This window comes from Neopsephotus bourkii, unplaced genomic scaffold (genome assembly GCF_033783945.1).
Source record: "Neopsephotus bourkii isolate Nb327-2 ecotype Australia unplaced genomic scaffold, CSIRO-AGI_Nbou_v1 NB_1630, whole genome shotgun sequence".
NCBI lineage: Eukaryota > Metazoa > Chordata > Aves > Psittaciformes > Psittacidae > Neopsephotus > Neopsephotus bourkii.
In genome coordinates this window covers 3,142,607-3,169,951 of record NW_026902105.1, presented here as the reverse complement: position 1 = coordinate 3,169,951, position 27,345 = coordinate 3,142,607, and the positions used below count along the sequence as shown (strand labels likewise).

At 36.2% G+C, this 27,345-nt stretch overlaps 1 protein-coding gene across 46 annotated transcripts in view; it reads right to left on the bottom strand.

Moving 5' to 3' along the window:
- RIMS2 (regulating synaptic membrane exocytosis 2) overlaps positions 1–27,345 on the bottom strand; it is a 448,541-nt gene that overhangs the window by 358,176 nt on the left and 63,020 nt on the right. For all 46 annotated transcript variants that reach the window (XM_061373344.1, XM_061373350.1, XM_061373349.1 and 43 more), the window contains one exon: positions 3,935–4,145. In XM_061373344.1, the coding sequence (XP_061229328.1) occupies positions 3,935–4,145 (211 nt within the window). The remainder of the gene's footprint in view (positions 1–3,934; positions 4,146–27,345) is intronic.

Genomic DNA, 27,345 nt, shown 5'->3' with positions numbered 1-27,345 from the left:
TTTTCTTCCTCTACAAGTGAAATGTTGGTTTACTGAACTGTCATTCTGAGCTGTTGAAACATATTCAGTGCACACTGTGTTGTATCTATCTGGAAGACGTATTTTTCCAATATTTTAGCATGAAAATTTCTCAGCTGCGTAAACTTCACTCTATCTACTGCCTCATTCAGTGTGCATTCCCCTATATAAATCGGAAAATAATTAAAAAAAGAACAGTAGCATATTTTGTGTATCACTGGCACCTATATTACTGAGAGCAACTACTACTTGCTGGCATGTTATTTATTATTTCAGTTTTAATCTATCTGAAATTGTTTATAAACTTAAAAGAACACAGTTCAAGGTCCCTTAGTCCCATGAAATTCAAGCCTCCATCCTGACTGAATACTCCATTTACTAAGATAATAAGCAGCACAGAAGCAGCATTACCACCATTATCAGTTTTATTCCTTTGATCTTGAAGGAACTCCTATATAATGATAAGTTTTGTGCAACCTGAACTGAATTTTAATGCCTGTATTTCAGGCACTGTAACTAAACTGAAAAAGGAATAAATCATCCAGTCATTCTGAGAATCCTAATCTAATGCTCTGACAACAATCGAACATTTTCATGCTCTGCTCCTACTCACGACCATGAACTCTGTAAGCAGTAGTCCTCTTTCTTTGTGACCTTTGAAAGAGTTCTTTGCAATTCTACATCATCTGAGATGCATGCTGCTAATGCAGCTCTGTGCTAAACTATTTAGTAGCAGAATCTGGTATAAATGGCATGAATGTGGCTTGAAATTTGATATTATGAAAAAGTTCACAAACAGATCAAACAGCTCCATGAAAGAATATTTCAGACAGTTAAAGAATCACCTTATATTAAGGCAGACATATATAACCTGTCAAAAAAGGTCCACAAAGAACAAAGAAAATCTAGCAGAATTAAAAAGGAAGCTATTAGAAGTTATCCTTCAAGAAGCTGAAGCTATACCCATTAAGGAAAATGGAAGGGAATTAATTCTGATAAATTCTGGTAGAGCATAAATTATCTTCATGGAATAATGTGCACAGGCATAAAAGAGATCATAAATAAGAGACTGCCAGTCTGTTGGAATTCAATGTTTTGTATTCATGTGCAAAATGATTAGAGAGATACTCTAGAATACTATTTTATGCAGACCGAACCAGAGGATATACTTAAAACTGATATTTCAGAAAGAAAGCTGTAAAGTGAGTCAACAAAAAAAAAAATAAATCAAAAATCACACCGTTAAAAAAAAAAAGCAACAAATTTTTAATATCAGGTGATATTCAGTGTAAAAGATCTCAAGTCTATATTAACTGTAATACAGAGTCTCACTGACAAGAAAAACAAAAGGTGGTAAATATGATTCCAATTTATTTATTTTTTAGGAATTTCACTGTTAGATCAACTGAATAATAAGTGAGTCTGATATCCACACTGGACAGACTTTCAGAAACCAAAATAGAGAATAAAATTAGCAAGCATATGAATAAATTATGATGCAATCTGAGAATGGCTTTAATGAAGGGAATTCATCTCTGTTACATGTATTATAATTCCTTCAAGGATTCACAAAGAATGTGAGTAAATGAGATTTATTCATACTGATGAGTTTGGCTTCCAGTCTTTTAAAGTATCTCATCTGCCATGGAATAAGAATGAATTTGTCCATGAGAAAACAACCAATGAAAAGATAAGAAGAAATGAATAAATGGTCAGGGTTTGTTAAGGGAGAAGTATCACCCGTGAAGCCTCACACGGGATCTGCCTAGAGATGCTCTGTTCAGCATATTCATAAATTATCTACAACAGAAATAAATGAGAGATAGAAAAGTTTATTTATCACACTAAAGTATCAGCAGTTGTGGAAAAACCACCAGCTGAGAAGAGCTGCAGAACAGACCCATAATACTGAATGGAGAAGTCAGCTTACAGAAAGACAGATTTAGGTTAGACAGTAAGAAAACCTTTCTATGATGAGGATGGTGAGGCAGTGGAACAAATAACATAAGAAGGTGTGGAAGAATCTCATTGGAAATCTGTCAAGAGAAGTCAGACAAATATCTGCCAAGTTCACATGATCCGTCCTGAGGACAGTCTAAATTATGTATCGGAAAGTTTCCTTAGAAAATGAAGCCTTCCTCCTAAAGTAATTTTTCTATGTTTTTAAGTATGTAGACATAATGACTTAAATCTATCCTGACTCTCTTTTATAATCAGATGAAATTAAGACAGAAATTATTATATCTCTTACTACTGGCAATGTGATTTAGTTAAAAAAAAAAAAAAAGAAAAAAAAACACAATAAAAAGATGAGAGCTTACTGACAACATTTTAAAATTACCTTAAAAATCCACTTTGAGAGACTTAAACATAACCTAAGTTACTTTAATCAAACAGGAAATAGCAGATCATTTTATACTTTGTCAATCAAAACCTTTAGTCCTTTATTTAAACCTACCTTTCTGTTTTGGACAAATACATAGCATTTATACTATCGTCTTCTACCTTTCAAAAGATAAGATAAAATTTGCAGATTGCAAGGAACGTATTATGCAAAAAAAAATAGAATTATAGAAATAAATTGTACTGGAAAATTATTATATTAATAATTATTAAATTATTATATTATTGGATTGTTTTACAAAAGATGTGTGTCCACAGAAGACTAGCATAAGATACCTCGAGAATTGTCATGAATATTTACAAGTATATGTCAGAATCTGAAAAAGATACTGTATAAGGTGTGAACATTTTCTCTAAAATGTTGAATAAACTGACCTCAGAACTGTTTTTCTGTGGTTACCTCAGTTTTGCTGAATTTTTTTACTCTATGATCCAACATTTAAAAATTTGGATTGCTGTTTGGATAAAAAAATTCAGATTACTTGTCGTTACACAATAAACACCAGTACACTAGCTGTTGTTCTGTATTATTAGTGCATTTAATTTTTCCATAAAAATATTTTTTCATTTGTAAGCATATTTATATATGCATATAAAGGACACAGATCTGTTGGAGCAAGAGGCCACAAAGACTATCAGAGGGCCGGAGAGCCTCTGCTATGAAGACAGGATGAGAGAGCTGGGCTTGTTCAGGCTGGAGAAGCGAGGGCTCCGGGGAGACCTTACAGCAGCCTTCCAGTACCTAAAGGGGCCTACAAGAAATCTGAAGAGGGATCAGTTACAAAGGCATGTAGTGATAGGACAAGGAGGAACGGTATTAAAGTGAAAGAGGGTAGATTTAGGTTAGACATTCTTTAGAAATTCTTTACTGTGAGGCTGGTGAGACACTGGAATGCGTTTCCCAGAGAAGTTGCATCTGCCCCATCCCTGGAAGTTGGGGTGTGACAGGTTGGGTGGGGCTTTGAGTAACCTGATCAAGTGGAAGGTGTCCCTGCCCAAGATCTCTTCCAACCCAAATCATTCTAAGAATCTGTGATATAAATAATATATGTGCATATGTATAACAGAAAGACTTAAAAGCTCCATAATAGATTGTGTAGATTTTGTTAAGACTAATTTTACAATAATCTTGTACAGAAGAGCTTGAGCAAGCGGAAAAGAAACATATCTTTGCTCTAACTTGTAATAGTTGGCATCTCAATAATGGCATCAGTAGATCACTAGATACACCTTCCTGTCTCCAGTACAGAAATTCCATCCTCTAATCCAAGCATTCTGCTTTCACGAGTATGCTAGTAGAAATGGCATGTATTAACTTAAAAGCCATAGTCACAAATCCATCTATAAATAGCAATTATTTGAAATTAGGACAGATGTCTTACAAGGCACTAAAGTATATATCATTACCACCTTCAAGGAAATTCGTTTCATTAGCTAGATGATTTGGATGCATAAGCAATGAATGAGATACTGAGTAGGAGAAGCTTGTAACTAAACTTTCATAACTCCATACCTTATTTGACCGTAAAGACACTCTTCCTCCACAGCGTGCACAGAATTTAGTTTGGCAATATGAACAGTTATGGCCACAGCCATCAGCAAATTTTGTTTTGTGGCAGATGCCACAGGTTGGGGCATCACCCTTCTGCTCCTGCTGCTGCTGAGATTCTTCACCCATCTTCTTCACTTGCTCCTTATACATTTCAAACTGCTGATGTAATTTTCTGCAAAAGAGAAGAGATCATTAACAGTTGTTTTATTTAAGCCCACAAACACTTTGTAATCTTTAAACTACAATCAATTTCAAAATACAAATCATAGAGAAATACTGCAGTAAGGCAAATAAATTTAATTTATGATGCTCCAGAAGTGTAACATTCAAGAATAAAAAAGAATAAAAAAAAAATTTTTCATTACAAATAAACTCTAGGAGGAGGCCTAATACTGATAATAGACAGCACACAGTCTAGCTGTTACGAGAAGTAACTCTGCTTTAGGATGTGACCAGCTGTTAGCTGCAAACACCACAGTAGGAAACATGGGCTGAGTGATCCAAGAGCCCATGGCACTAGACTTTAAACTGGTTAACAGCAGGGGAAAAAAAAGAAATCTCATTTATTCTCCCAAGTGTACTACTACCTAATTCTACCAGACAGATGCAAATATCTGCTGTTGATGCAGCTAATCTTCTTTTATCCAACAATATTGCACAGAATAATAATTCTAAAATGCTTTTTCAATCACTTTCCAAGCACTTGGTGCAAGCCCATAACAAGTTACCTCAGCTTAACAAGTTATAAATCATTTAAGCCATTCATATCATTATATAGGTACTGCCATCTCATGCTAAATACAAGGTAGAAAACTACCTTAGGTGTAAAATTCAGTGATGGTAGTTTAAGATACACACACATTTTACATTCCATTTCCAGAGGACTAGGAGCACAGACATAGTCTGCTGCCATGTGCATACAGACTGCAACAATTCTTTCAGGCATGCTATTTCATTCACATTTCTGATGCTGCAGTAATCAACCCTCCATATGCAATAGTTAAAACTGTTTCAATATGACCAAAGTTAAAGACTCATTTCATGTTCTATAATAGAAATTTCTTCTCAAAGCTCCTACTTCTGAAGTAAATGATGTCACGGGAAATCTAATTTTCATTGTAAGAAGTTACAATTTTTTAGCTCCCATAGTTGCTGAAAAAAGATGGAAAATGTGACATAGCATATGATAGCAAGCGATACAAATACAAAGAGAAAATGAAAAGAATTTTGACTTCTCTTCTGTTTTTATCCTTGTGATTTAAAGGGGTCTAAACAGTGACCTTTACATTCTTAGCATGGAATTCAACTCACCTAATTTTGCTAATAGAAACTGTAAATTTTAAATAGATAAAATGTATTAATCCAATATAAGCAGGCTTTCTAGCCCCTTGAACAGACACAAGCAAAACCCCACAAATGAAGCGTTTTCTATGAAACATTAAAATGTTACACTAAGCAAAAAAAAAAAACAAAAAAACAAAAAAAACCAAAGAAATTGCAAGATTTATTTTTCTTTATAATTATCCTTCCAGAGATTCTTGAGATGATGTTATTAACACATGAAGCCTAAGATTGGGAGACCAATTTCATTAATGAAGTAATATATCCTTTCTATAGTTAAGATATAATGTAATCATACAAAATTATTTCATCAGAAGTGTCAGAGGCTCTTACCAAAACAAATACACTAAGTCAGTTAAAAATTACCTCAAATAAGTATTTACCATGGTGCCGTGGTTTAAAACCAGTCAGCCATAAATCACACAGTTGCTCTCTCACTCCCCCACTTCTCGCCCTCCCCCTGCTCCTGGAGCGGTGGGGAGGAGAGTCAAAAGAATGCAACTTCCACGGGTTGAGATAAGAACAGTTTAGTAACTAAGGTATAACACAAATCACTGCTGCTACCACCAATAATAATAATTATAAGGGAAATAAAAAGGGAAGAGAATACAACACCTCATCATCCGTCAACCGATAACTCACCCCACTGCAACTGAGCACTGACCAATACCTCCTCCCACCCTGCAGTGCCCTAGCCCTTCCAAGTAACTCTCTGTTACATCCTGAGCATGACGTGCTGTGGTATGGAATACCTCTTTGGTCAGTTTGGGTCAGGTGTCCTGTCTCTGCTTCCTCCCGGCTTCCCCTCCTCCCTTTCAGAGCATGAGGCTCACAAAGTCCTTGGTCAATCTAAACATTTGAGCAGTAACTAAAAACACTGGTGTTATCAGTGCTGTTCCCAGGCCGAAAATCAAAAACATAGCGGTGCACCAGCTACTAAGAAGGAGAAAAAATGACTGCGACTGCTGAACCCAGGACACAGGTATATTCACATATGGATATAACTGCTGGGATTTGCTTTGTTTTTTCTGGGGGGACAACTTCCCTAATAATGACCTTTACATTATACCACAGAGAAGTTGCAGGAACAAACAGGCAGCTCCTTCTCTCCATCAGGCAAGCTAGGAGGCTGGAGGCATGTCTCTTCTATGTACCAAAATGCTGCCTCAAGCTCTCAGCTGCCACTGACCTTCTACAGAAAGAGGGAAACCAAGGTTACTTCATGTTGCTTACGTGCCATTTTCTACTCTACCTGCTCTTGTCACTTGAGCTCAACTCTGAATCCACATGCTGTCCTCAGGACATAGCAGTTGTTTTTCTCGTGCTTCCAGTCCTTCTCCCCCACATGCATAAACCTTTGGCCTGAAGCAGAGCAGTGCAATGGGTCATGTCTCTGGCCCTCCACAGGAAGGTCACAAGGGTTGTCATTGACTCAAATGGCATCTGTGGAGCCACAAGTAATTGATTTCTTCTACTATCTCATTGGTTCAAAAAGAGTTCACTACTGACTGTTCTTGGTAGAATGGGGCAGGACCCGGAGTTATTAATAAGAAAAAGCTGAATGAAGTTGAGAACAAAATTTGGAAATCTGGAAGCCTGGCACATTTCAATGTTTTACACTGACAACAGTATATAATTGGTAGTTGCTACTCTGGCCCACTTCCAACAGTAACACATATAATCTCTGAGACCTTGCTTGCCTTTTAATTTTGCCAAACATTGCGTTCTTCATTTAAAGCATATTATCTATGCTGAACTTCAAGTTTATTTTAGGTTTCATTCAGTTTTGTGGCTTCCTTATAATCTACTGCCTTTGTTAGTATGATTGCTTACCAGTCTCACTGATGCATAAAAAGGAAGCCTTTTGCCAATTCTTAAGCCTCATGTACTGAAATAATTTAACTTTTATTTCCTCTTGGGAACAAGAATCTACGTAAAGGTCACAACTTTTACCTCAAACTATAAACTTTTCAAGGTTATACAAGGTAGTTTTCTAAAATCCTTGCTCTAGAAGCAAGCAACTTATCACCTGCCAAAACAGTTTGTTATTACCTTTTTCTGTTCCAAGAAAAATATTACATGTATTGACAGCTGTCAGAAAAAAATAAACACAGAAGACAAAAATCTATTAAATAATCAGTTACACACAATGAATGTTCTCCTTGCTAAGCAGAACAATTTGAATATGCATACTTGAAACAAAATAGAAAGTATTCATTTTAGCAAGTCCGTTAAAAAAATTTCTGATCTATTCTACAGATTAATCTTTCTTTTTTTCCTTTTGTCATCTAGCCTGCAAGGGTTTAAGCCAAAAACTAAACTGACAGCATGCAGTGATAATGAGGTGTTTAGAATAGCACGGTATTTGAAATAAATTTAGTAAAAATTGTATAACATATTTTTCAGAAAACGCAATGCAAATAAAACTCCATTTTGTTCAAGTTGTCTGCACTCAGATCATTGCTGCCTAAGAGGGTTCAGGAATACAGTTACCAGGGTACTAAAAGTACTCAACGCAAACTTCAGAGCGTGGAACTGAACTTGGGTATCTCAAGACTACAGTTTCTAGCTCTTCTCCTCCAGTGAGTTACTCTTTTAATGCAAGTGGCCAAGATCTGCGCTGTGAGACTGAAAAAACAGGCTCTGCAGATGAGCTGCATTTTAGGCCGAAATGCTTATCCATAATACAAATCTTATCCTTAGGCATGAAAGAGTTTTCATGATTAAAATGCCAGATAATTACATCAAACTATGTAACAGAACATTTAAGTAGAAACCTCAACAATTCATATCTTAACCCTTATATATGTGCATTTTGACAAAGGCCTCAATAGCACATGCCCTCTTACTGATGCAAAGCCTCCTTTTCCACACTGTTTCCAAAAATACAAGTATCCACTTTAATACCTCCTATAAATTTTAGAGGAAAAGGAGAAGTTGGTATGAGCTTATGCAAAAACCTAATAACAAAAATCAGGCTGGAAAATTGCTATTTAAGTCCTGCTCATTTTCATCTCTTGTGAGAATGAGATCCCTGAATCACATTCACACCTGCTGGAAGTTACAGTGGTGAAGTACATGAGGCTTATATGATTAGTCAAGACTTCTCTTGTACTGTAAAACACTGTATCCAAAACAGCTACACAGAAGACTTTTCAGTGTGAGAAGTAACTGTTTGAAAGAGCTTGGATTGCTGTGTCAAGGTCAAGAAACAGTTTCTATTAGAATACTTGCTCTGTTCTGGAATGGAATTAATTTAAGTCCGCTCATTCATGGTTCCAGACACCTTCCTGGAAATGAGAAATTCAGCATCAATCAAAAAGCAGCAATCTGTGAGTATCTCATGATCCATGAGCTGCTGCCAAAGGCAAGAAAGAAAAGCATGTTCAACAGCGCCATGTTTCTCACTTGCGCAGAAGTTTTCATTTTCTCCTGTCCTCCAGAAACACTCACAAAACTTTCACCATTTTACACAGGCACACCAAAAAATCCTTAATACTGGCAGGATGTTCCAAAGCCATTCCTGCCTTTCAAAAATTCACTTAAACATTTCAGAAATTTCCAAAGGTGCTTAAAACCTGCCACTAGAAGGGGACTGCTAAGCAAGTATCCAGGATGCTGCGGCCAGATATAAGTGTAGCAGCTACTTCTTATTTCCTGGCTACATTCCTCTCAAAGTTTTATTACTGACTGTAGCTCATGCCTCATTGCCTATTCCCAGGCCGGGAGCACGGATGTGGCTGGAATTCAGGCTTCAAACAGGGTTTGTTCACTTTAAGTTCTGCCAAGCCTGTTCGTTCAACGATTTTTCTGTCTAGTGGCAGTGACTACCTGGTAACATACAATGTTATTCCCTGTACTATACTTACTATACCTAACGCTTATCTACAATAGTGCTAGCTAACCTGTTATCGAGTATACCTACTTCCCTTCTGAATGGATATTAATCTTACACATACAACCCCATGTGTTGGTAAAGGTTAGGAAATTGGCTGAACATCAGCTCTGCTGCTAAGAAACTCTGGGAAACAGGACAGAAACCAGGTTATGAGCCAGTGGAGTGTGTCCTCTCATAACAAATGCAACAAATTACATATGGGGCCACATTAGCAAGACTATAAGCAGCAGATAAAGGGAAGTTACATTTCCCCTTTAGTTGGCACTGGCAGCATGCACCCGCAGACTGTGGTCTGCCAGTTCACAAGGGATGTTGACAAACCAGACAAGTTCAGTTAGCTCCATCCAGATGGAGCAAACTGGAAAAAAAAAGCCACGATTTTCATGTTTCCTATTCTCTGACATGTTAAGGAATATGTACTTTAATTATTCTGTGATAGTCATTAACCTGAAATAGGCATAGATATATGAGAACAGGAATAAATTTTAAGTGCAGAACACCTTTAAAGAGGCTAAAAAATAGGGTAATCACAGAATAAGAAAGACCTGAACCTGGTGAAAGACTTACCTACTTACTTACAACAGGAAGAACCTCATTCACACTAAAAAAGTACTATCTGTCTCTCAGTCACAGAAGTATTTCTTTACCAATACAACACTCTAACACATTCACATGAAAAACACATGACAAACAAAATCTGAATCCTAGGTTAAAAAGGCACAGACACAGTTAAGGTAAGTTACTGCAGTCCACACATGTGGGATGTTTTCAGATAGCTTCACTGAAAGAACTATTGTAAAAAAAAACATATACTTTTATTCTAAGTGAGTATATGTACTGTAAAACTGAATTAATTACACTGACAGTGCCTGAAATGCTGAATAGAAGAAAAACAGCTATGAGAATGGCAAGAAAGGAGTGTGGTTGCTAAATGATACTGCCTTTGGCACCACAAATTCTCTGCTGCTGGGAACATGGACAAGCCACTGTACGGAATAAAAGATACATCCAAAATGAGGTCTTAAAGCTGCTCTGGCTCCATTCTCTCTTTTCCCAGTTTACTAGGGCTTCCTGCAAAGGTTTCCAGTTCATGCTTATACCACATTTTGTGTTCAGCTTATTTGACCTCCCTCATGAAATAGCAAATATTCCTCTCACTGCATTCATTTTCATAATGAATTAATTAATCTGGTATGACCCTAAATAAGTTTTTAACTACAGATAAAGTCACATCACTGAACCTACTTTATTTTAGCACATTCAGAAACTTAGAGGAAAAAGACAAGAAAGTATGTGGAAAAAACGTTCACTTGTAGTAACTGACTAGGTAGGATATGGCTCCGAATGAATCAACAGATTACACTCCAGCTAGAAAAAAAGTCTAGCTGGAACTGACAGGATTACCTTACCTGTCTATTTATATTTTCTTTCCAGTTTGTAATGCTCAGTAGTGAATAAAACTGCAGCAATTATTTATTAACTTTGTTTACTGGCAGCAGAAAGATTGCTATTTACTGGCAAGGTAGCAGTGAACAATAGCTAAGTGCAGCAGTCCTGTGCAAGTCTACAAGAAAAAGTGATCATGGAGAAGATGAACTTATGGCCAGTTAAAGGCTGACCCAAGTAATGTTATCATATTTCTGTGTGGTTTTAATGATATCAACATAAAGCTAGACAAGATGTACATAAAGGAAAAAAGAAGTAGGTAAATCCTGGCTGTACCTGTTACTTCCAGATTACATCAGAACAGGTATTTGCTTCGTCAGGGACTGTAGTGATAGGACAAGGGACAATGGGTTAAAACTTAAATAGGTGAAGTTTAAATCGGATATAAGGAAGAAGTTTTTACTGTGAGGGTGGTGAGGCACTGGAATGGGCTGCCCAGGGAAGTTGTGAATGCTCCATCCCTGGCAGTGTTCAAGGCCAGGTTGGACAGAGCCTTGGGTGACAACGGTTTCATATGAGGTGTCCATGCCCATGGCAGGTGGGTTAGAACTTGATGATCTTAAGGTCCTTTCCAACACTAACTATTCTATGATTCTACCTTTCCTGCAGCAGTTCAAGCTAATTGCAAGATTAAATTGAGAAGTGGGATTTATGTGACTAATTGTTTCTTCTTGATTGTTAAAATTAATCTGTAACATAAACAAAGCTATCAAGTCACAGTTAGGGTTTAAAGAATATAGTAATGCATTTAATTTGTCTAGATCTTTTTCAATACTCTTTTTTAGCTATAATAAATGAGAGGCATTTAAAAATAGAGAGAATACAACATTCCTCCAATAATTTAATAACGGCCAAATCAGTCAGTCAGTGGTACCTAATTTCCCTGTATCTGACAGTTACGAGACCAGTAACTGTAAGTTACTGCCTATAGGTAAGGAAGGTTCCTTTGTAACTCCAAATGGAAACTACTTCACATCTTTGAATATTTTCATACCCCTCTGTGGTTTATTTTAGTGTAACTGAGAAGGTTCTGAATCTTATTTAAAGTCCTAACTTAGAACAGAAATTTACACAATTTTCATACAAATATTTTGATGGTTATGCTGTGGTATTTTTTTCCTCATTTTCATTAGCTGGTCCTTTATTTATCAATTTATCAATTCCCATCACGTTTTTCTCATTTCTCTCCAAAATAAACATTCTTAGCTAAATTTCTCATTCTTTCTCCATAAAAATTCTTCATTTATACTTCTAATAAATTTTGCCCCTACTTCTATACCTTCTCCACCTATACTTGACATGTAGTCGAAAAGACTCCTTTTTTAATGTTTAAGCATCAAGCAAGTAAATTAAATTCATACTGTTATACACAATATTGGTAGTTTTCCTTCTCTTCTTTACCCTTGTGACAAGGTAATCTTAGGTCTCACTCAAAGTAAAATTAACCATGGCAGTTGCAACTGAAAAAGGGAATCTTCCAGTGCCCCTGACTCCCCGAGGAATGTCTCCAATTCCTGCTGCCTTTCCTCGGTTAAAACTGTTTTATCTCCAGCTCCATGGGCCTTGTCCCTGTGCTTGCAATTCACAGTATCTCAAAGGAGCTTCCTTGGCAAAGTGCTGAAACTGTAAGTACTAATTCTCAGCTGACAATGAAGATCAGGAGCAAGCAGTTGAACTTCCAGTAAAAGTAGGCTGCCAGGAATTGTATATGGCAAAGCACAAGAAAAGCATCTTTAAAGATGGGTACTCATACTGTCATTTCATTTTTATTTCATCCCAGTTAAAGAAATTACAAGATTACAGATTAAAAATTACACATTATTATGGTCAAATTGCTTTTACCAACTCATTATGAAACAACATGTAAGCAGTCACTCTGTGTGCCTTATGTATCCAGATATTTTCAATTTTACTTAAACAATTTCTGACAACTCTGGTGGGAAAAACAACTGTCTCACAGACAATTGAGTTTCAAATTTGGAAAAGTAGTAATAATGACAAAAAGGAACTTTTGGAACTGTCACATTTAAGGGTAAGGATGCATCATGAGCTCTAGCTTTACAGAATATTAGAAAGGACACGATCACCTTACAAAACGTGATACTATTTAGATCTTTGTACTGATCCCATATTACCATCATATATTGCTGCTGCTAAGCAGTTTGGACAAGTGGTAGGGAAGTTTTCAGAAACTGCATGGCAGCAACGAGTCTTTCAGCAGTCAGTCTCATTGCTGTTGACCAGCATCTGTCCTTAATTTCTGTAAGATAAGGCACAAAGCAGGGGAAAAATTTGTAGCATGTATATTGCTGTCAAATGGGCATCGTATACATTTAGGATCATGACACTCTTGACTATCACCACTTGCAGTAGTCTAGGTATTGGAAAAACCCCAACCAGAACCCAAAATGTCTTAGACCTCTAAGTTAAACAGCCACAACAGACCTCCAGGTAAGAATGCAGAAAGAAGAGCCAGAGCTCCTTGCTAAACAGAAGGGAAACATCATCTCATGATTTATTTTGTAACATAAAACTACTTTATAAATTAGAATTAGGATTATTTTGCAGTTGCTGCAGCACCCTTATTATGCTGAGCTTTATGCAAAAATTAAGACTCCTTTCTAGACATTTTGCAAATGTGCATACATTTGACACAGATGTACACATACTTTCATCCCCTATACAAAAAATCTCACCTGAAAACTAACTAAGGAATACAACTGGATATCACAAAAATTTCTTTTTACAGTTTATTTGTATCCTGTTACTCTACTTTTTATATTAAAAACTCATTTTTATAGCTACTGTTATATGTTTCTTCGTTATTCACTTGACTGATACTTTTTTGTAACATAAATGTTGTATTAGACTAAAATCAACGAGAAATATAGTTGCAAGTTGGCTATTTCTATTTTTTTTTCTGATGCTCTTTGTGTTAGGTATTCAAATAAATATCCATTTTTTATAAAAATGGCAATGCCTATATACTTTTTAATTACCAGACCTTTAGTTATTAAACAGCCTCATTATTAAAAGAGTTTACATTGGCATGATGAAAATAATCTGGTATATTAGCAAATATCTGGTATATGTAGCAAAAGTACACAAATTACTGTTCTATCCAAATAATTCATTCACAGAAAGTTTTACAGTTTAGCTTATATTTAACTTGTCATAAATAATACTTTTTTTTACTTTATACTAAATTTCAGTTTAAAGGTACGCAATATTTACCAAATGTACCTTAAAAAGTCGCTAATTCAGCTGCTGGCAATTAAGCAAATTGTAACATTATTACATTTATAAAGGGCATCTCTGCAGAGATAGTATTTCTCACAGTCACTCAGGTTACTTTATTTGCATCATCAGTTGACTTACAAAAGGAAGCCACTGACTTCACACCTGTAGTTTTAGAAATGCCCAAAATAAGTTACTGTGTTAAACTTTTTTATCCTTACTATTAAAGGTAAAATTACTTTTTCATTAAACAATAATACATGCAGCCAAAATAAGTACATGCTAAATAATAGGTCAGACTGTCTTTGCTCCGAAATGTAACACCTCCTGACATTACAGTATCATGATTAGAGCAAGTTCATTCCACATTGTTTACAATATTCATGAGCATTTTCAATTATTAAGAAACCCCTATCTTTTTACACCTGTGACAGGCTTGTTCCTCTCTTGATGACTTTCCTTTTTTAACAAACAGGAAATAAATTTGAGCAATACTAGGAAACCTCTTGTAAGCAAGTCCCAACTGCTCTCGACATACGGTTGTCTTAACTTCATCTACATCAACATTCTTGATGCTGAATTATCACCACTAGAACTGGTGGTAGTAATTAGTTGTGGTGCATCTTGGTTTTGACTGTATCAAGATTCTTACTGCGAAAGTACCACCAGTAGAGCCATATTTGCTAGCACCACTACAAGAGGAGATCCTCTTGAAAGTTTCCCAATTCTCAGAAGCCTGTAATTTTCCATACTGTTCGTATTTTAAAATTAGCAGGAAGTAGGGCAAAACCAGATTATTTTCACCATGCCAATGTAAACTCTTCTAGGAACAAACAAAAGAAATGTGTCTTGAAATGGAAATTGATATAATAAAAGCTATTTTTATGAGGAAGGAGCTCACATGAACTAAGTGTGTAACCATTATCCCTGTACTAATTACACCTAAGCCCATGCCTTCACACCTTTCCTTTATTAGAAAAGTGCCCTGAATTCAAATTTTACTTCTCAGAAGTAAAGAAAAAAAAAAAAAAATAATGTCAATTTAGGTTGCAGCAGTATTTCTGCATTTTAAATAACTACTATTTGATGATGGCTGAAAAGAGATTTGTGTCTCAAAAATTGTAGAAATAGTAATTAATAGAATACTATTTTTGAGAGATACTGCTTGAGTTTCCAAAATAATTGGAGCTCTGCAAAACCACCCCATAAAATCAGTGCCAAAGAGACAATCAGAATTCAATCCTATATGTAAACCTTTTAACCTCTTAATTAAAGGTTATTAATTAACCATTAAAAGCCCAGAGCTACTAGGCATAAATGAGGGTTGTAAGAGAATAATGTTGGGCTACCAACAGGATGGCTAATCATGCTCTGCTGTTCACAATACCCTAGAGTGGAAGTATGCAGTGAGAGCAGACCCTGTAAACTAGCAGAGAGAGCAAGGACACTTTGATACTCAAAATCCAAGAACTATCACAGAGATCGCTATTTCCCTATGATATACTCTTACTCTTTTATACCTTTTCTGCAAGATTTTTATAGCAGTTTATTAAAGTCTTCTCCTGGAGTACTTATGTTTGGAAAAATAGTAACTATAAACAGATTCTGCTCACAGTTGTTTGAGCATTATTGCACTTAAACAAGTAGAATAAGTCTTAGCTGTTTTTCATCAACCTTTTTCCATCTAATAGCTCCCATGTTCATGCATTCTGTTTTTTTCATATTGTTGAGCAGGGCTTATAGATTAGTATATTGTTATGTGATCATGTAAATTGCTGAGAAGCCTGAGAAGTCCTTTTTTTTTTAATAGGAAGGTCAGCAGACCTAACCCTTGAGTGGGTTCAGTCCAGCACAGATGTTCAGACTTGGCAGATTCTAGTAGAAGGAAAACCTTACTTTATAGTGTTGTTATCCCTTTGTCCGGTCTTCTGAAGGTATCCGTGACTACCATGGCCTTTGAACAAATCTAATATCCTCAATCAAAAACATTGTGGAATATGATTTGAAGAAAAAAATATATATTATCATTCCTACTGTAGAACATGGCTGACTCCACCTGAAGAAAATACAGATGTCCAAAATCAATTGCCATTCTTATTTTACCTGTTTTTTGTATCCAGGATTGACCAGAAATTATTAATCAAACACAACACAATACTGATACATTTCCAATTCTTCTTTCTGCTAACATAACTAAGCTGTTACAATAGGATCTTTCTAACATGTTTCCAGCATTGGAAGTAAAATATTTAAGTACAGACACCTCAAAAAGAAGCTGATTATATATATGCTGATTAGATATGTATACGCCTCTCTTTCATCTTTCCCTGGCCTCTAAAGGTAGAGTCAAAAGAAAAAGCAAAGGCATTGACTAGGATGTAACAGCCAATACATGAACAAATCACCAGAGGAGATGAAGTTGTGAACCTAGGATTATCAGAACTCATCGATGTTATGTGTTTAACCAAAAAAAAGAATATTTATTTAGTGCACATAGGTAATTAACATTGTAATAGCCAAGAAATGTACACAGGGAGCCGCAAAGTCATTAGTAAATCTTTTAGGGAACAGTTTCTAACAGAACAGATAGCATAACATTTTCTTAAGAGATTCGATATGTATACTTAAAGAATGCAGCATTATCACTATGTATGATGAAATACGGCTGAAATATACTTCTTATCTTACACATCACAGTCAAAGGGAAGGACTGTCACGGTCAAATGGGAGCACCTCCAGGTCAAAGGTGAGACCTTAAAAGGGTTAGGCAGATCTGGCAGGTTAACAAATAGTTAGAGGTGTGGTGCCATAGTCATGGGTTTGGTTATTTAGACCGTGGGACTTGCTTTGGGAAGCCCAGTCTACTGGAGGGTATGGGGCCAGTCTGAGAAAGAAGGGGAAGAGGTGCTTTGGTAGGAGACTTACCAGGCTGGTCAAGGCACTTTTAAACTAGATTTGTTGGGGGAGGGGAGCACTGGTCCATCCCAAAAGTACCAGTTAGATGCCAGTACCTGTATTGACTGCTCGGAGCAATGCAAACCTATTCCAGGCACCCCAGCCAATAAGTTGGATTTATTCAGAGCATGGCTCAGATGCATCTATACAAATGCCCATAGTATGGGGAATAAACAAGAGGAATTAGAGATGCGTGAGCACCTATGGTGATATGATATTATTGGAATCACAGAAACACGGTGGGATGGCTCCTATGACTGCAGTGTTGTAATGGAAGTTTATAGGCTCTTTAGGAAAGACAGACCAGGCAGATGGGGATGAGGTGTAGTTATTTATGTCAATGATAGTCTGGAGAGTATGGAACTTGTCTGGGGACAGGTGATGAACCAACAGGGAGCTTGTAGGTTAGGAACAAAGGGAAAACTGCAGTGGCAGACATTACTACGGGGGTCTGCTACAGGCTACTACCTGATCAGGAGGACTGTATGAATGAAGCCTTCCACAGACAGTAGGAGCAGCCTTGCACTCACAGGCCCTTGTCCTCATGAAGGACTGCAACAACCTTGGTATCTGTTGGAGGGACGGTATGGCCCTGCACAAGCAATCCAGGAGATTCCTTGATTATGTGGAAGACAGCTTCTTCATGCAAGTGACAGAGGACCCAACAAGAAGTGCCATGCTTGACCTCGTGCTCACCAACAAAGAGGATGATAAGGTGGTTTAAGCACCTTTCGATGAAGACAGGCTAAGAAAGCTGGGGCTCTTCAGCCTGGAGAACAGAAGGCTGCATGGACCCCTCATAGCAGCCTTCCAGTATCTGAAGGGGGCCTATAAGGATGCTAGGGAGGAACTTTTCATCAGGGACTGTAGCAATAAGACAAAGGGCAATGGGTTTAAACCTAAACAGGGGAAGTTTTGGTTAGATATAAGGAAGAAGTTCTTTACTGTGAGGGTGGTGAGGCTCTGGAACAGAAGTGATAAACAATGTGATAAATGCTCCATCCCTGGCAGCGTTCAAGGCCAGGTTGGACAGAGCCTTGGGAAACATGGTCTATCGTGGGGCATTCCTACCCGTGGCAGGGGGGATGGAACTAGATGATCTTAAGGTCCTTCCCAACCCTAACCATTCTATGGTTCTATGAATACACATTTAATATTGAAACAGAACACATTCTGCTGTTTCTGAAGTCACCTGTTAATCAGATTTTTGTCATACAAATGTTAGTTTTCTCCCTGTTGGTGAACACTGCACTAGAAACAATAAAACATGCTTTGCTCTTAGGTACATAACTGGAGGAGGAGGAGTGGTCCACAACTGTTCCAAAACTGGTTTCTAACACAGTCTGTGACCATGGACAAATTACACCTGAGATGAGAAGGCTGACTGTGTTCCTATTGGCAGAACCCAAGTTCTCTCTGCCGAATACCCTTGCATTGATCCAAGAGTATCCCTTTCCTAGAAAATAATTATCCTTAGTCATCATCTGTGGAAACGGAATAAATGGACACAAAGCTTCCTAAAGGATGAGAAAAAGGTTACATGTAGAATGAATAGCTTAAATTATTGACAAGCTTTCAAATTTTGGAATCTTTGACTCATGCTTGTGACAGATCAAAATTCCCAAAAGGCCACAATAAAAACTGGATCTGTCTTTCTGTGAGACTGCATTGTTTTGTTGGGGTTTTTTTTGGTTGGTTCTTTTTTTTTTTTTCTCTGTGATCATCTTCACCGTCTGTTAATGTTATTCATAGATGAGACTTTGTACCCAGTAGTACTCATCCTCACCCCAGGCTTCTGATCGACTCACCCTGGCACCATCTGTCTGTTTGTTCTGAGTCCAAGATACTCCAGGAGCCACATCACTATGAATTTACTTCAAATTTCTCTCTATACCCAACATAATAAGAAAAATATCTTTCAGAAGAGATAAGTGAATTTCCCTCTTCAGTATTATTTTTACTATGATCACAGAAAGCCACCCATGAGCACCCAACTAAAAGCAAATGGGAATGATTACATTGAAAAATTAAAACTATATATTCATCCCTGAAACAGAAGATCTGGCTGCAGGTTTCATGATATGAATGTTTTGAGGAGCATGCTCCTTTTGGAACATACCTGAAAAGTTTTGGATATTTGTTCAGTCATTCTCAAATTTCTAAAACCAGAACTAGAGTGAGGACTACCACATCACAAAAATCTGCATCTGGTTGACACAAGGCAACTGTCTCATCTAGTATGTTTTCCCTAGGTAAACACGGCAGAGCTCCACATCCTGTAGTCAGCCTTTCTAAATCAGTCTAGTCCTTTCCTGCTTTAAATAAGGGAGGATAAACAGACATTTCCCTTAGCCTTGCTGCCCCTCCACAAGTCTTCAATTAAGGCATGAATACTGTATTTTATTTTTATCTAATTAATTTGGCAAATACTCCAACTATTCCTTATTGAAGGATAACAGTGAAAAGAATACCTTATTCACCTTCACTCACTCTGAAACATGTTACAAAATGAACCAAACAAAATACATCAAAATAAAAGCATGTAACTGAGAGAACCAACTCTTCGAAAGACAAACACAATACTGATTCATAGCTATCAATTACACAGAAATGTTATTGAAAGGAGTTGTGAATTTAGAAGCTTGTAGCCAACATGTGAACTTTCTCCTGAAAAGCTCTGCAGCTGGGAGGCCTAACCGTATTTCCAGCAAGCATAATTTTATTTCCTGACTCCAAGGGACATGAATTCCCCAGATACTGATGACTGACAGATCTGGTTCTGCTTTTAACTTGCAAGTAAGAAAAAATACTACTGCTGTGTGAAACTTAGCATGAAAATGCTAAAACCATGGTTTCCACTGGTGTCATTAGCAGCTGGAAGTGCTCAATACTTCGTAGTAGCATTCAGCACCACCCACAGCTGAGTCCTGTGTAGAAGTCATTTGCACAGGTACAAACTACTCTCAGTACTTGTATTTGATAGCAAACATTAAAATGTTGGGCTTCAACTGCACAAGCAGCCTCTGTGAAGTGCCAAATGTCTTTCAGTACCAAAGAAACCCAATGGAGTTAAAAGGTACTCACAAACACTTTTAGAGTTACTGTCATTAACTGGTTTAGAACCTACTTCCTGGCTCTGAAATTGGTTATTAGTTTATGAACTTGATTCTCTCTTTTTTAACGATTGGCTCCAACTGTTTGCGGTAGTTATGCAGTTACAATGTTATAATTGATTCAACCATAATCACTAAATCTCTCCTTCTCTCCTAAATATTTATTCAGCCTTGTTCATTATGCTCTTTTCATGTTTTAACATCTCTACCCCTGACACAAAATAAAATATTTAGAATCTTTTATGTCTCTAAATTACTATTCATTAAAATTCCCCTTTGAAATCCTTTTTTATTACATCAGTCACTACTGATTTAAAAAGTCTGATGTATTTGATACATGTAATTTAAAGTCTTCAGTAAAGTCACTCCCTGTTTCAGGAAATGTTATTTTGACTTCTAAATAACCTTTTATACATCTCTGACTTTAAATTCTTGGTCAACTATTTTTCCAATTCATCAATAACTTAAAAATGTCTCCTATTCATTTCCAGAAACTTTCCAATAACTTGGTAACACATACAGCAAAAATAAAAGAATGTTAGTGCTTTCTTACTATCAGTTTATATGGAAAACAGACAAACAGGGATTGCTCTGTGAGAAAGTTACTGCTCTGCAAAGACTAAACGAGTTACTATATCTACATTATTCCTACCCTTACTCATGTTTGATACTCAACATTCTTGGTTTTTATACTCCACTTTGGTAAAAGTCAGGTAAAATGATAAAAGGATGAAAGAGGTAAAAAGAAGGTGATAAAGAAACTGAGGCAAGGTACTGAAGGACTGTTCTAATCTACAGCCTCATGCAAAAAGACTAGAGAACCATCCCATGGTAAAGTAGCTCTTACCCTATAATACCAGGTGAGCCTACTTGCAGAAGCTGACACAACAGTGAACTCAAATCAGCAGTTTTCTTGTGAAAACAGAAGCTGTAATGCCAAAATGAGCCTGTTAGCTGTGCCATAAATATATTTCCCAAGTGACATAGACACCCAGATGGTGTAAACACCCATATCTCTACTGTCTTGTGTGAGTGCTTCCTGAACATATTCTAAATTTAAGTACTACTAGTGTAGCAGCATGACTCAGAAGCATCTTTTTAGGGAAGAGATAGCTACATACATACATACATATCAGTTCTACTCAAGTCACTACCTAGTTTCAACATTTTTTGTATTGTTTGTGTCGACCTGCAAACAAAACAGAAGAACCAGAAGACATTTTCATTTTGTTTTCCTTTGCTTAGTCTCTGCCAAGTCATCTTCATTAACTATTTGAATATCTGAATACTATTGAATATTTTAGCAAAATAGAAGCTCTATCAGAAAGCTAAGAATTTGTTGTTTATAACAATATTCCATTGGTTCTAAAAAATCCCAGTTATTAAAATGCTACTTCTGCAACCTTGGTTTTTCCTATCAAAATCAACATTAATAAAAAAATATACAACATGAACATTTAAAAATTAAAAAATCGCAAAATAAAATTAAGACATAATCTATTAAAAATACTTAATACATAGCAGCAGCTATGGATGCCCTGAATACTCACTTCTAAATAAAAATCTAGATACCCAGATAAGTCAATCTGTATTTTCAACAATTAATAATTACCTACATTTCCACATATGGTCTACCCTGAAAGTTAGCCTGCCCTTTGTAAAAACTGAAGATTTTTGGAATTTCCAGGAAGGTTTAGTCAGATTGCCTCAGCAAAACAGGAAAAAACCCTTTGCCAGCTTACTCCCTGAAAGATACAAAAAAAAAGAAAATAAAGGAGCAGGCATCTCTCATGGACTGAAAATTGCATGGGAAAATAGAAGCATGTTGAAGGAGAGAATCAAAAATATAAGTAATGGATGTTCACAACCTTCAGACATATGAACTTGAGGGAAGTTGCTCGCTTAGCAACAGAGATGGGACAGGAACTATACCAAATAGCCACGTTGCTACACACATAACTAAAATGGTCACAAATATCAGGAAAACAAGGCTCAAATTGAATCTGGCTAGCCAAAACCATCTTATGCCACTTTTGGGAATAATTTCTGATAAAAATAGAAGTCCTGGAACTAGTAATATTGCAAGAAAAATAAGGTTCCCGTCACTTTTACCCACAAAATATTGTTTGCCCTGCCATTTTAAAGAGAAAAACTTTAAATTATTGACAATAATGCATAGCCAGGGAAGTGCAGCAGCTGTGATACAATCCTCTCTAGAAGTCTTGACCTTCCTAAGACAAGATTAGATAAACATCATACAAATTGAACTTGCTGTATGATCTTTAGCATCACTTCACAGCATGAAATCTCTCCTTCACAGCAAGAAATGCTCAATTCTTTGGAAAAGAGAAAATAAAATAAAATAAAATATCCATTTTGGTTACAGTCAGGGCAAAATAACTGGACAGCCTCTATATTTTGCAAGAACCCCTTTTAACACTGCCATGAAGACAGGTGCCACTGGAGACTGAGATCACTGATTCAGCTGCATGCTTAACATGCTTTCCTCTTCTTATAGTCAGAGTATCACTTCTATCTTGTTTAAGCTTAAGTCAGCATTTTCTAAATCTATTTGCTTATCTCATTCAGACAACCTGTCATCCCTCCAGGGGTACTGTCCATTTCTTTTGGAAAGCAGTTCAAAGCAGGATGCTGTCAGCACATTAGTAGCATCACAGCCCATGACATCCACAAACTCTGAAATTTCAAGAATTGTAATAGAAATATTCTAACACAACACTTTTATGAACTGCTGTAACGGTTACAACATACTGCAGTCTATTGTCTAGATAGCAATGGGTTTATTTACACCAGATATACCTCCATTCCAACCCTACCTTACAAAAAAAAAACAGTTATTAACCTTTGATACTGTTTTGTCCAATTTTTTTACTAAAGTTCGTACACTTTTATTATCTCAGTTTGGAGGGATCTTTTCACCTTTTCCTTGCCCAAAATGCTAACTGCTGGCCAGCTAACTATTTTTGATTGTGTCTTGCAAGCGGTTTTTTTAACATGAGATCCTCGAGGAATTCTTCATTGTATCATACTATCTGATTTTTGTTTAAAGATTACTTTTTTCCTTCACAAACAGACATTTTCTTAAACACATAGCTTCCACACATTGTCCCTGAGTATTTTTTAATCCCTTAGCATTAAGATCTCTTAATTTATCAAAAATGTGAAATCCATTCTCTTTCAGCTGTAAAATTCTGTGGGTCTGTCTGCAGAATTACGAATCTGTGTATGTTTTATTATTAAAACAGATCATTTGGATTCTAAGTTGAATATATATATATCTCGTATTTACCTTTCCATAACATGTTTATCTTTGACTTCTGATAAAACTGAGTTCCACCATATTCATGATTACTAGCCTGGCCTCGTTAACACTCTGAACGATACAACCATAATATTGAATGAAAGAAAGACTTATTTATGAGAAAAAAATCTTAAAAAATAAAAATCCAGGGCATCTTTACAAGCCAGGCAAACATAATGTTACGGTGCAAATGGTAAATTTAGTAGTCTTATAACAGTAAGAGCCATTATCAGTCATCAGAATCCCACAATGGAAGTTGATTAGGTTCCTCATATTTATTACGTAGACAAAACAGTCTTCTAATTAAGAAGGTATTTTGTGGATTTCTATTTTACTTCAAAATAACTACAATCTCCCTGCTTCTTTTATTTATACTGCAAATTATACATTTATTTTTAGCTCACTCTCTGTTTTCTTTCCATCTTACTGCCTAAGAAAATAAACACAGTAGAGTGCTAGACTTTTCATGACTCCAATTTCACAAGTGTACTGTCTACAAAACATATTTTTTCTCTTTCAGAAAAATATTCCTTCAAGTGGAGTGTGTTATTTTCAACAGGTTCTGTTAAAAAACAATACTGAACAGGAACTACACAGACTGCAAATAAATCTGCTGACTGTATATAGTATAAATCTTATTAAATAATTGTTTGTGTGTGCTTGCTATTACGCTTGGGATAGATAATCTGAAGAAATTCAAAGCTACCTAATGGTTAGCAGACATATTGCTTACACAGCAAATTTAGAATACAAAATAATGATCCATTGATCTATGATCTCTATTTGCGAAATGCCAATCTATTTTAAATAGGATTCATTAGAGAGTCTTATAAATGGAGCAATTTATTTGAATTCAAACACTGACTAAAATATCCAGTAATATGTCCTTAACAGACATTTCTAATTTTATGAAGAAAACCACATACCTAATCTAAGTTATATTGCTCAAATGCTGAATCTGGGGACTCGTAAGACCAAATTTGCATCCTAAAAAAAAAAAAAGTTGTACGTATTGGATCTTACAATATATTCTGCTCTTCTTTACAAGTTCATGCAGTGTGCCTTAAAGGCCATGTGGAATCATGACACAGTCTTCTCTGTAAATACAGTACCTGCTCTTTACAGTACACATATGCAAATACTGAAAACTCTTCCAGTATGTCTAGAGTGAGTTTCTAGCAACAGGACAGGGCATGTTAACAAAACTATGTGTGTGGACACAGAGACATAGTATGTATTGATAAAATTCAGTATTACTTGACATTTCAAAGAGCAAAAGAATTAAAATGTAAAAAATCAAGCCCTCTTGATGGCTAATTTCTTTCCTTTATAGCTGTTTATGGAACTCTATTGAAAAAAATATATATATTTCTTCTACAGGAGAAGGCATTTTACTGAAAATATTTAATAGTTTGCCAGAGTGTTCTACCAATAGAAAAAATAGTTGTTTACATAAAAATATGCAGGAAAAGGTTTTACTAAGTATCATTTTACAGTAATTTTCAATCTTCATTTCCCTACAATGACAACATAGCTTCCAGAAAAACATATAAATATACGGCATGGCATTGCATGGCATGGCATAGAATAGAATAGAGTAGAAAAGATTAGATTAGGATGGATTAAACTAGACTAGACTGGAATGGGATGGAATGGAATAAAAATGGTTAGGGTTGGAAAGTACCTTAAGATCTATTTATTAACAAGCTACTTCTTTTAGCAGTAAAATACCCCTATGTTGTGCTAAGCAATGTACATTCTTTAACCTCTCCTAGAATTAGTCTAGTGAATGTACTAAGAGGCAATTAAATATTTTAATCTCTTTATTTTAAACTATTTTAGGTACAAAAGGTATTTGATAGCCGTCTTACAGTTCTTAACAAAACCAAATTAACTAGAGACTCTTCCACCCTGAACACCAACTAAATTGTTCAAGGAAAAGGGGAAAAAAAAAAAACCAACCATCTTTTCAGTATCTGGATATCTTTAAGCAGCAATCATTAGAAACTTTCCTAAGCCACTGTATAAAATTACTAAATTCTCACATCTTGCATACTGTGAGAGATGCTTGTCACCCTTAACTCTAAAAGTCTAATAGAATTTTTAAAAGGAGACAACACAGACGAACAGAAGCACAGACTGCCTTTCATAGAAGGAGAAATTCTGATTCTTCAGCTTAAAAAGATGATTTTATAAAATATAACAGGCTGCGTGGAATATAATAGAAATCTGTAAAGGCTAAGCATAGTATAGACATGGAGTATAAGGAATTACACAACACTAGACTAGGACTCCCCAGTAAGCATGTTTAAACCAAACAACTTCTCTATATATCAGATAATTAAATTGTAGAATACATTCTCACCAAGTTCTGAAGCCAAAAATATAAATGGGTTTAAAATGGCACTGAAAATATTTATGGAAGATAGATTCCTAATGCTCATTAAATAAATGCAGCAATCTGCATGCAGCCTTTGCCTCAGGAATCCATTAAAATACCTGAAGTGGCTATATAAGAATTAGCCTATACATGCCCTCCTCCTCATGTGCATTTTTAAATACCCATTGCTGGGCACTGTCAATACACAGTATTAGACTAGATGAATCTTTAGTGCCTCTTAGCATGAGATTCCTTTATTTTGATTGGAGCTTAATACCATTACATAATGTTCCAAGATTCATACAAGTCAAACCCTTAGGCAGAAGGGACACCACCAAATCCCAGTGAGGAACAATCTGAATGTATCTTTTACAAAATATATGCCATATGAATCTGAAGAAATAAAAATTGACAGGCTAATTGCTAAGCATCAAGAACAGTTGTTTCAGGGGGCAGCTAAGTATTTCTACTCTGTAAGGATGACAACATGGAAATTTCTTAAACACTGCAGATAAAACTCATGATGAAGTACACAGGAGCTGGAGATGTAAGTATTCTTTATCAAGAAAGACCAGATCTTCAAGACCATTCTCAATAATCTTTGGGAGAGATACCTGATGACTGGAGGAAAGCAAATGTCACTCCCACCTTGAAGAAGGGTAAGGAGGAGTGACCGAGCACCAGCATGTGTATTGCTAGTCCAGAGAAGCTGTGGAGTCTCCATCCCTGGAGATATTAAATAGCCATCTGGACATGGTCCTGGACAACCAGCTATAGGTGACCCAGCTTGACCCAGGTGGGTTGGACGAGATGATCTCCAGAAGTCCCTTCAAAAGTCAACCATTCTGTGATTTTGTCATACAGAATCCATGTCCAAGGGTGTCAGACTAATCCTGCCTTTGCCCATAAGGATATGTGGTCAATGATTCTTCAAAAATACTTTCACTAGAGCAAAACTGAAATTTGTAACATGATACCTTATGTTTTCAACCACCACTATGATTCCTTCTCTGCCTTCGCCCACCACATTTTGTCCTTCCCAGATTAACTCTAAGTTATTTTCATCAGCCAAGTTGGGCTGAAATCCTTTACAGACTCAGATACTGATAGTGATTTCTAATGGAAATGCCTCAATATGTATGGATAGTGGTAATAATTCCTTCAGACATACAGAGTTCCACAGTGTTCCCAGTGTCCCATAATATTGCCAGGTACAAAACTTTTCAGCAAGCCATTAAACCCAGACAAACAACTAAATAAAGAGGTTAGCATTTCTGATCAGTTCTCTCCTTCAATGTCTACAATAATAAAAAAATTACTCATGTTCATTAATAAATTAATGAAAAAAAACAAATAAATTAATGAAGTTATCACAAATAAACAGTGTTTGAAGACGCTTTAAAAAGTCATTTGTCCCAGCACAGGAAAAGCTACACTTGTATATGTTCTAACAGATACTTGCTAAACTGCTCCTAGAAATCTTCACTAATATAGCTTCCACACAAGCCCTAGGCAAACTGTACAAGCATCTTAAGTTTTCCCTACCTAGCTGAATCCTCCCTGATGCAACTTACCTTCCTTCGTGCCTCCGGTGTTTCATCACCAGAGGCATGGACAAGATATTATAACTTCTCATTTTTCAGCAACTCTCTGCATAATTTAATATTTGCCCATCTCCTT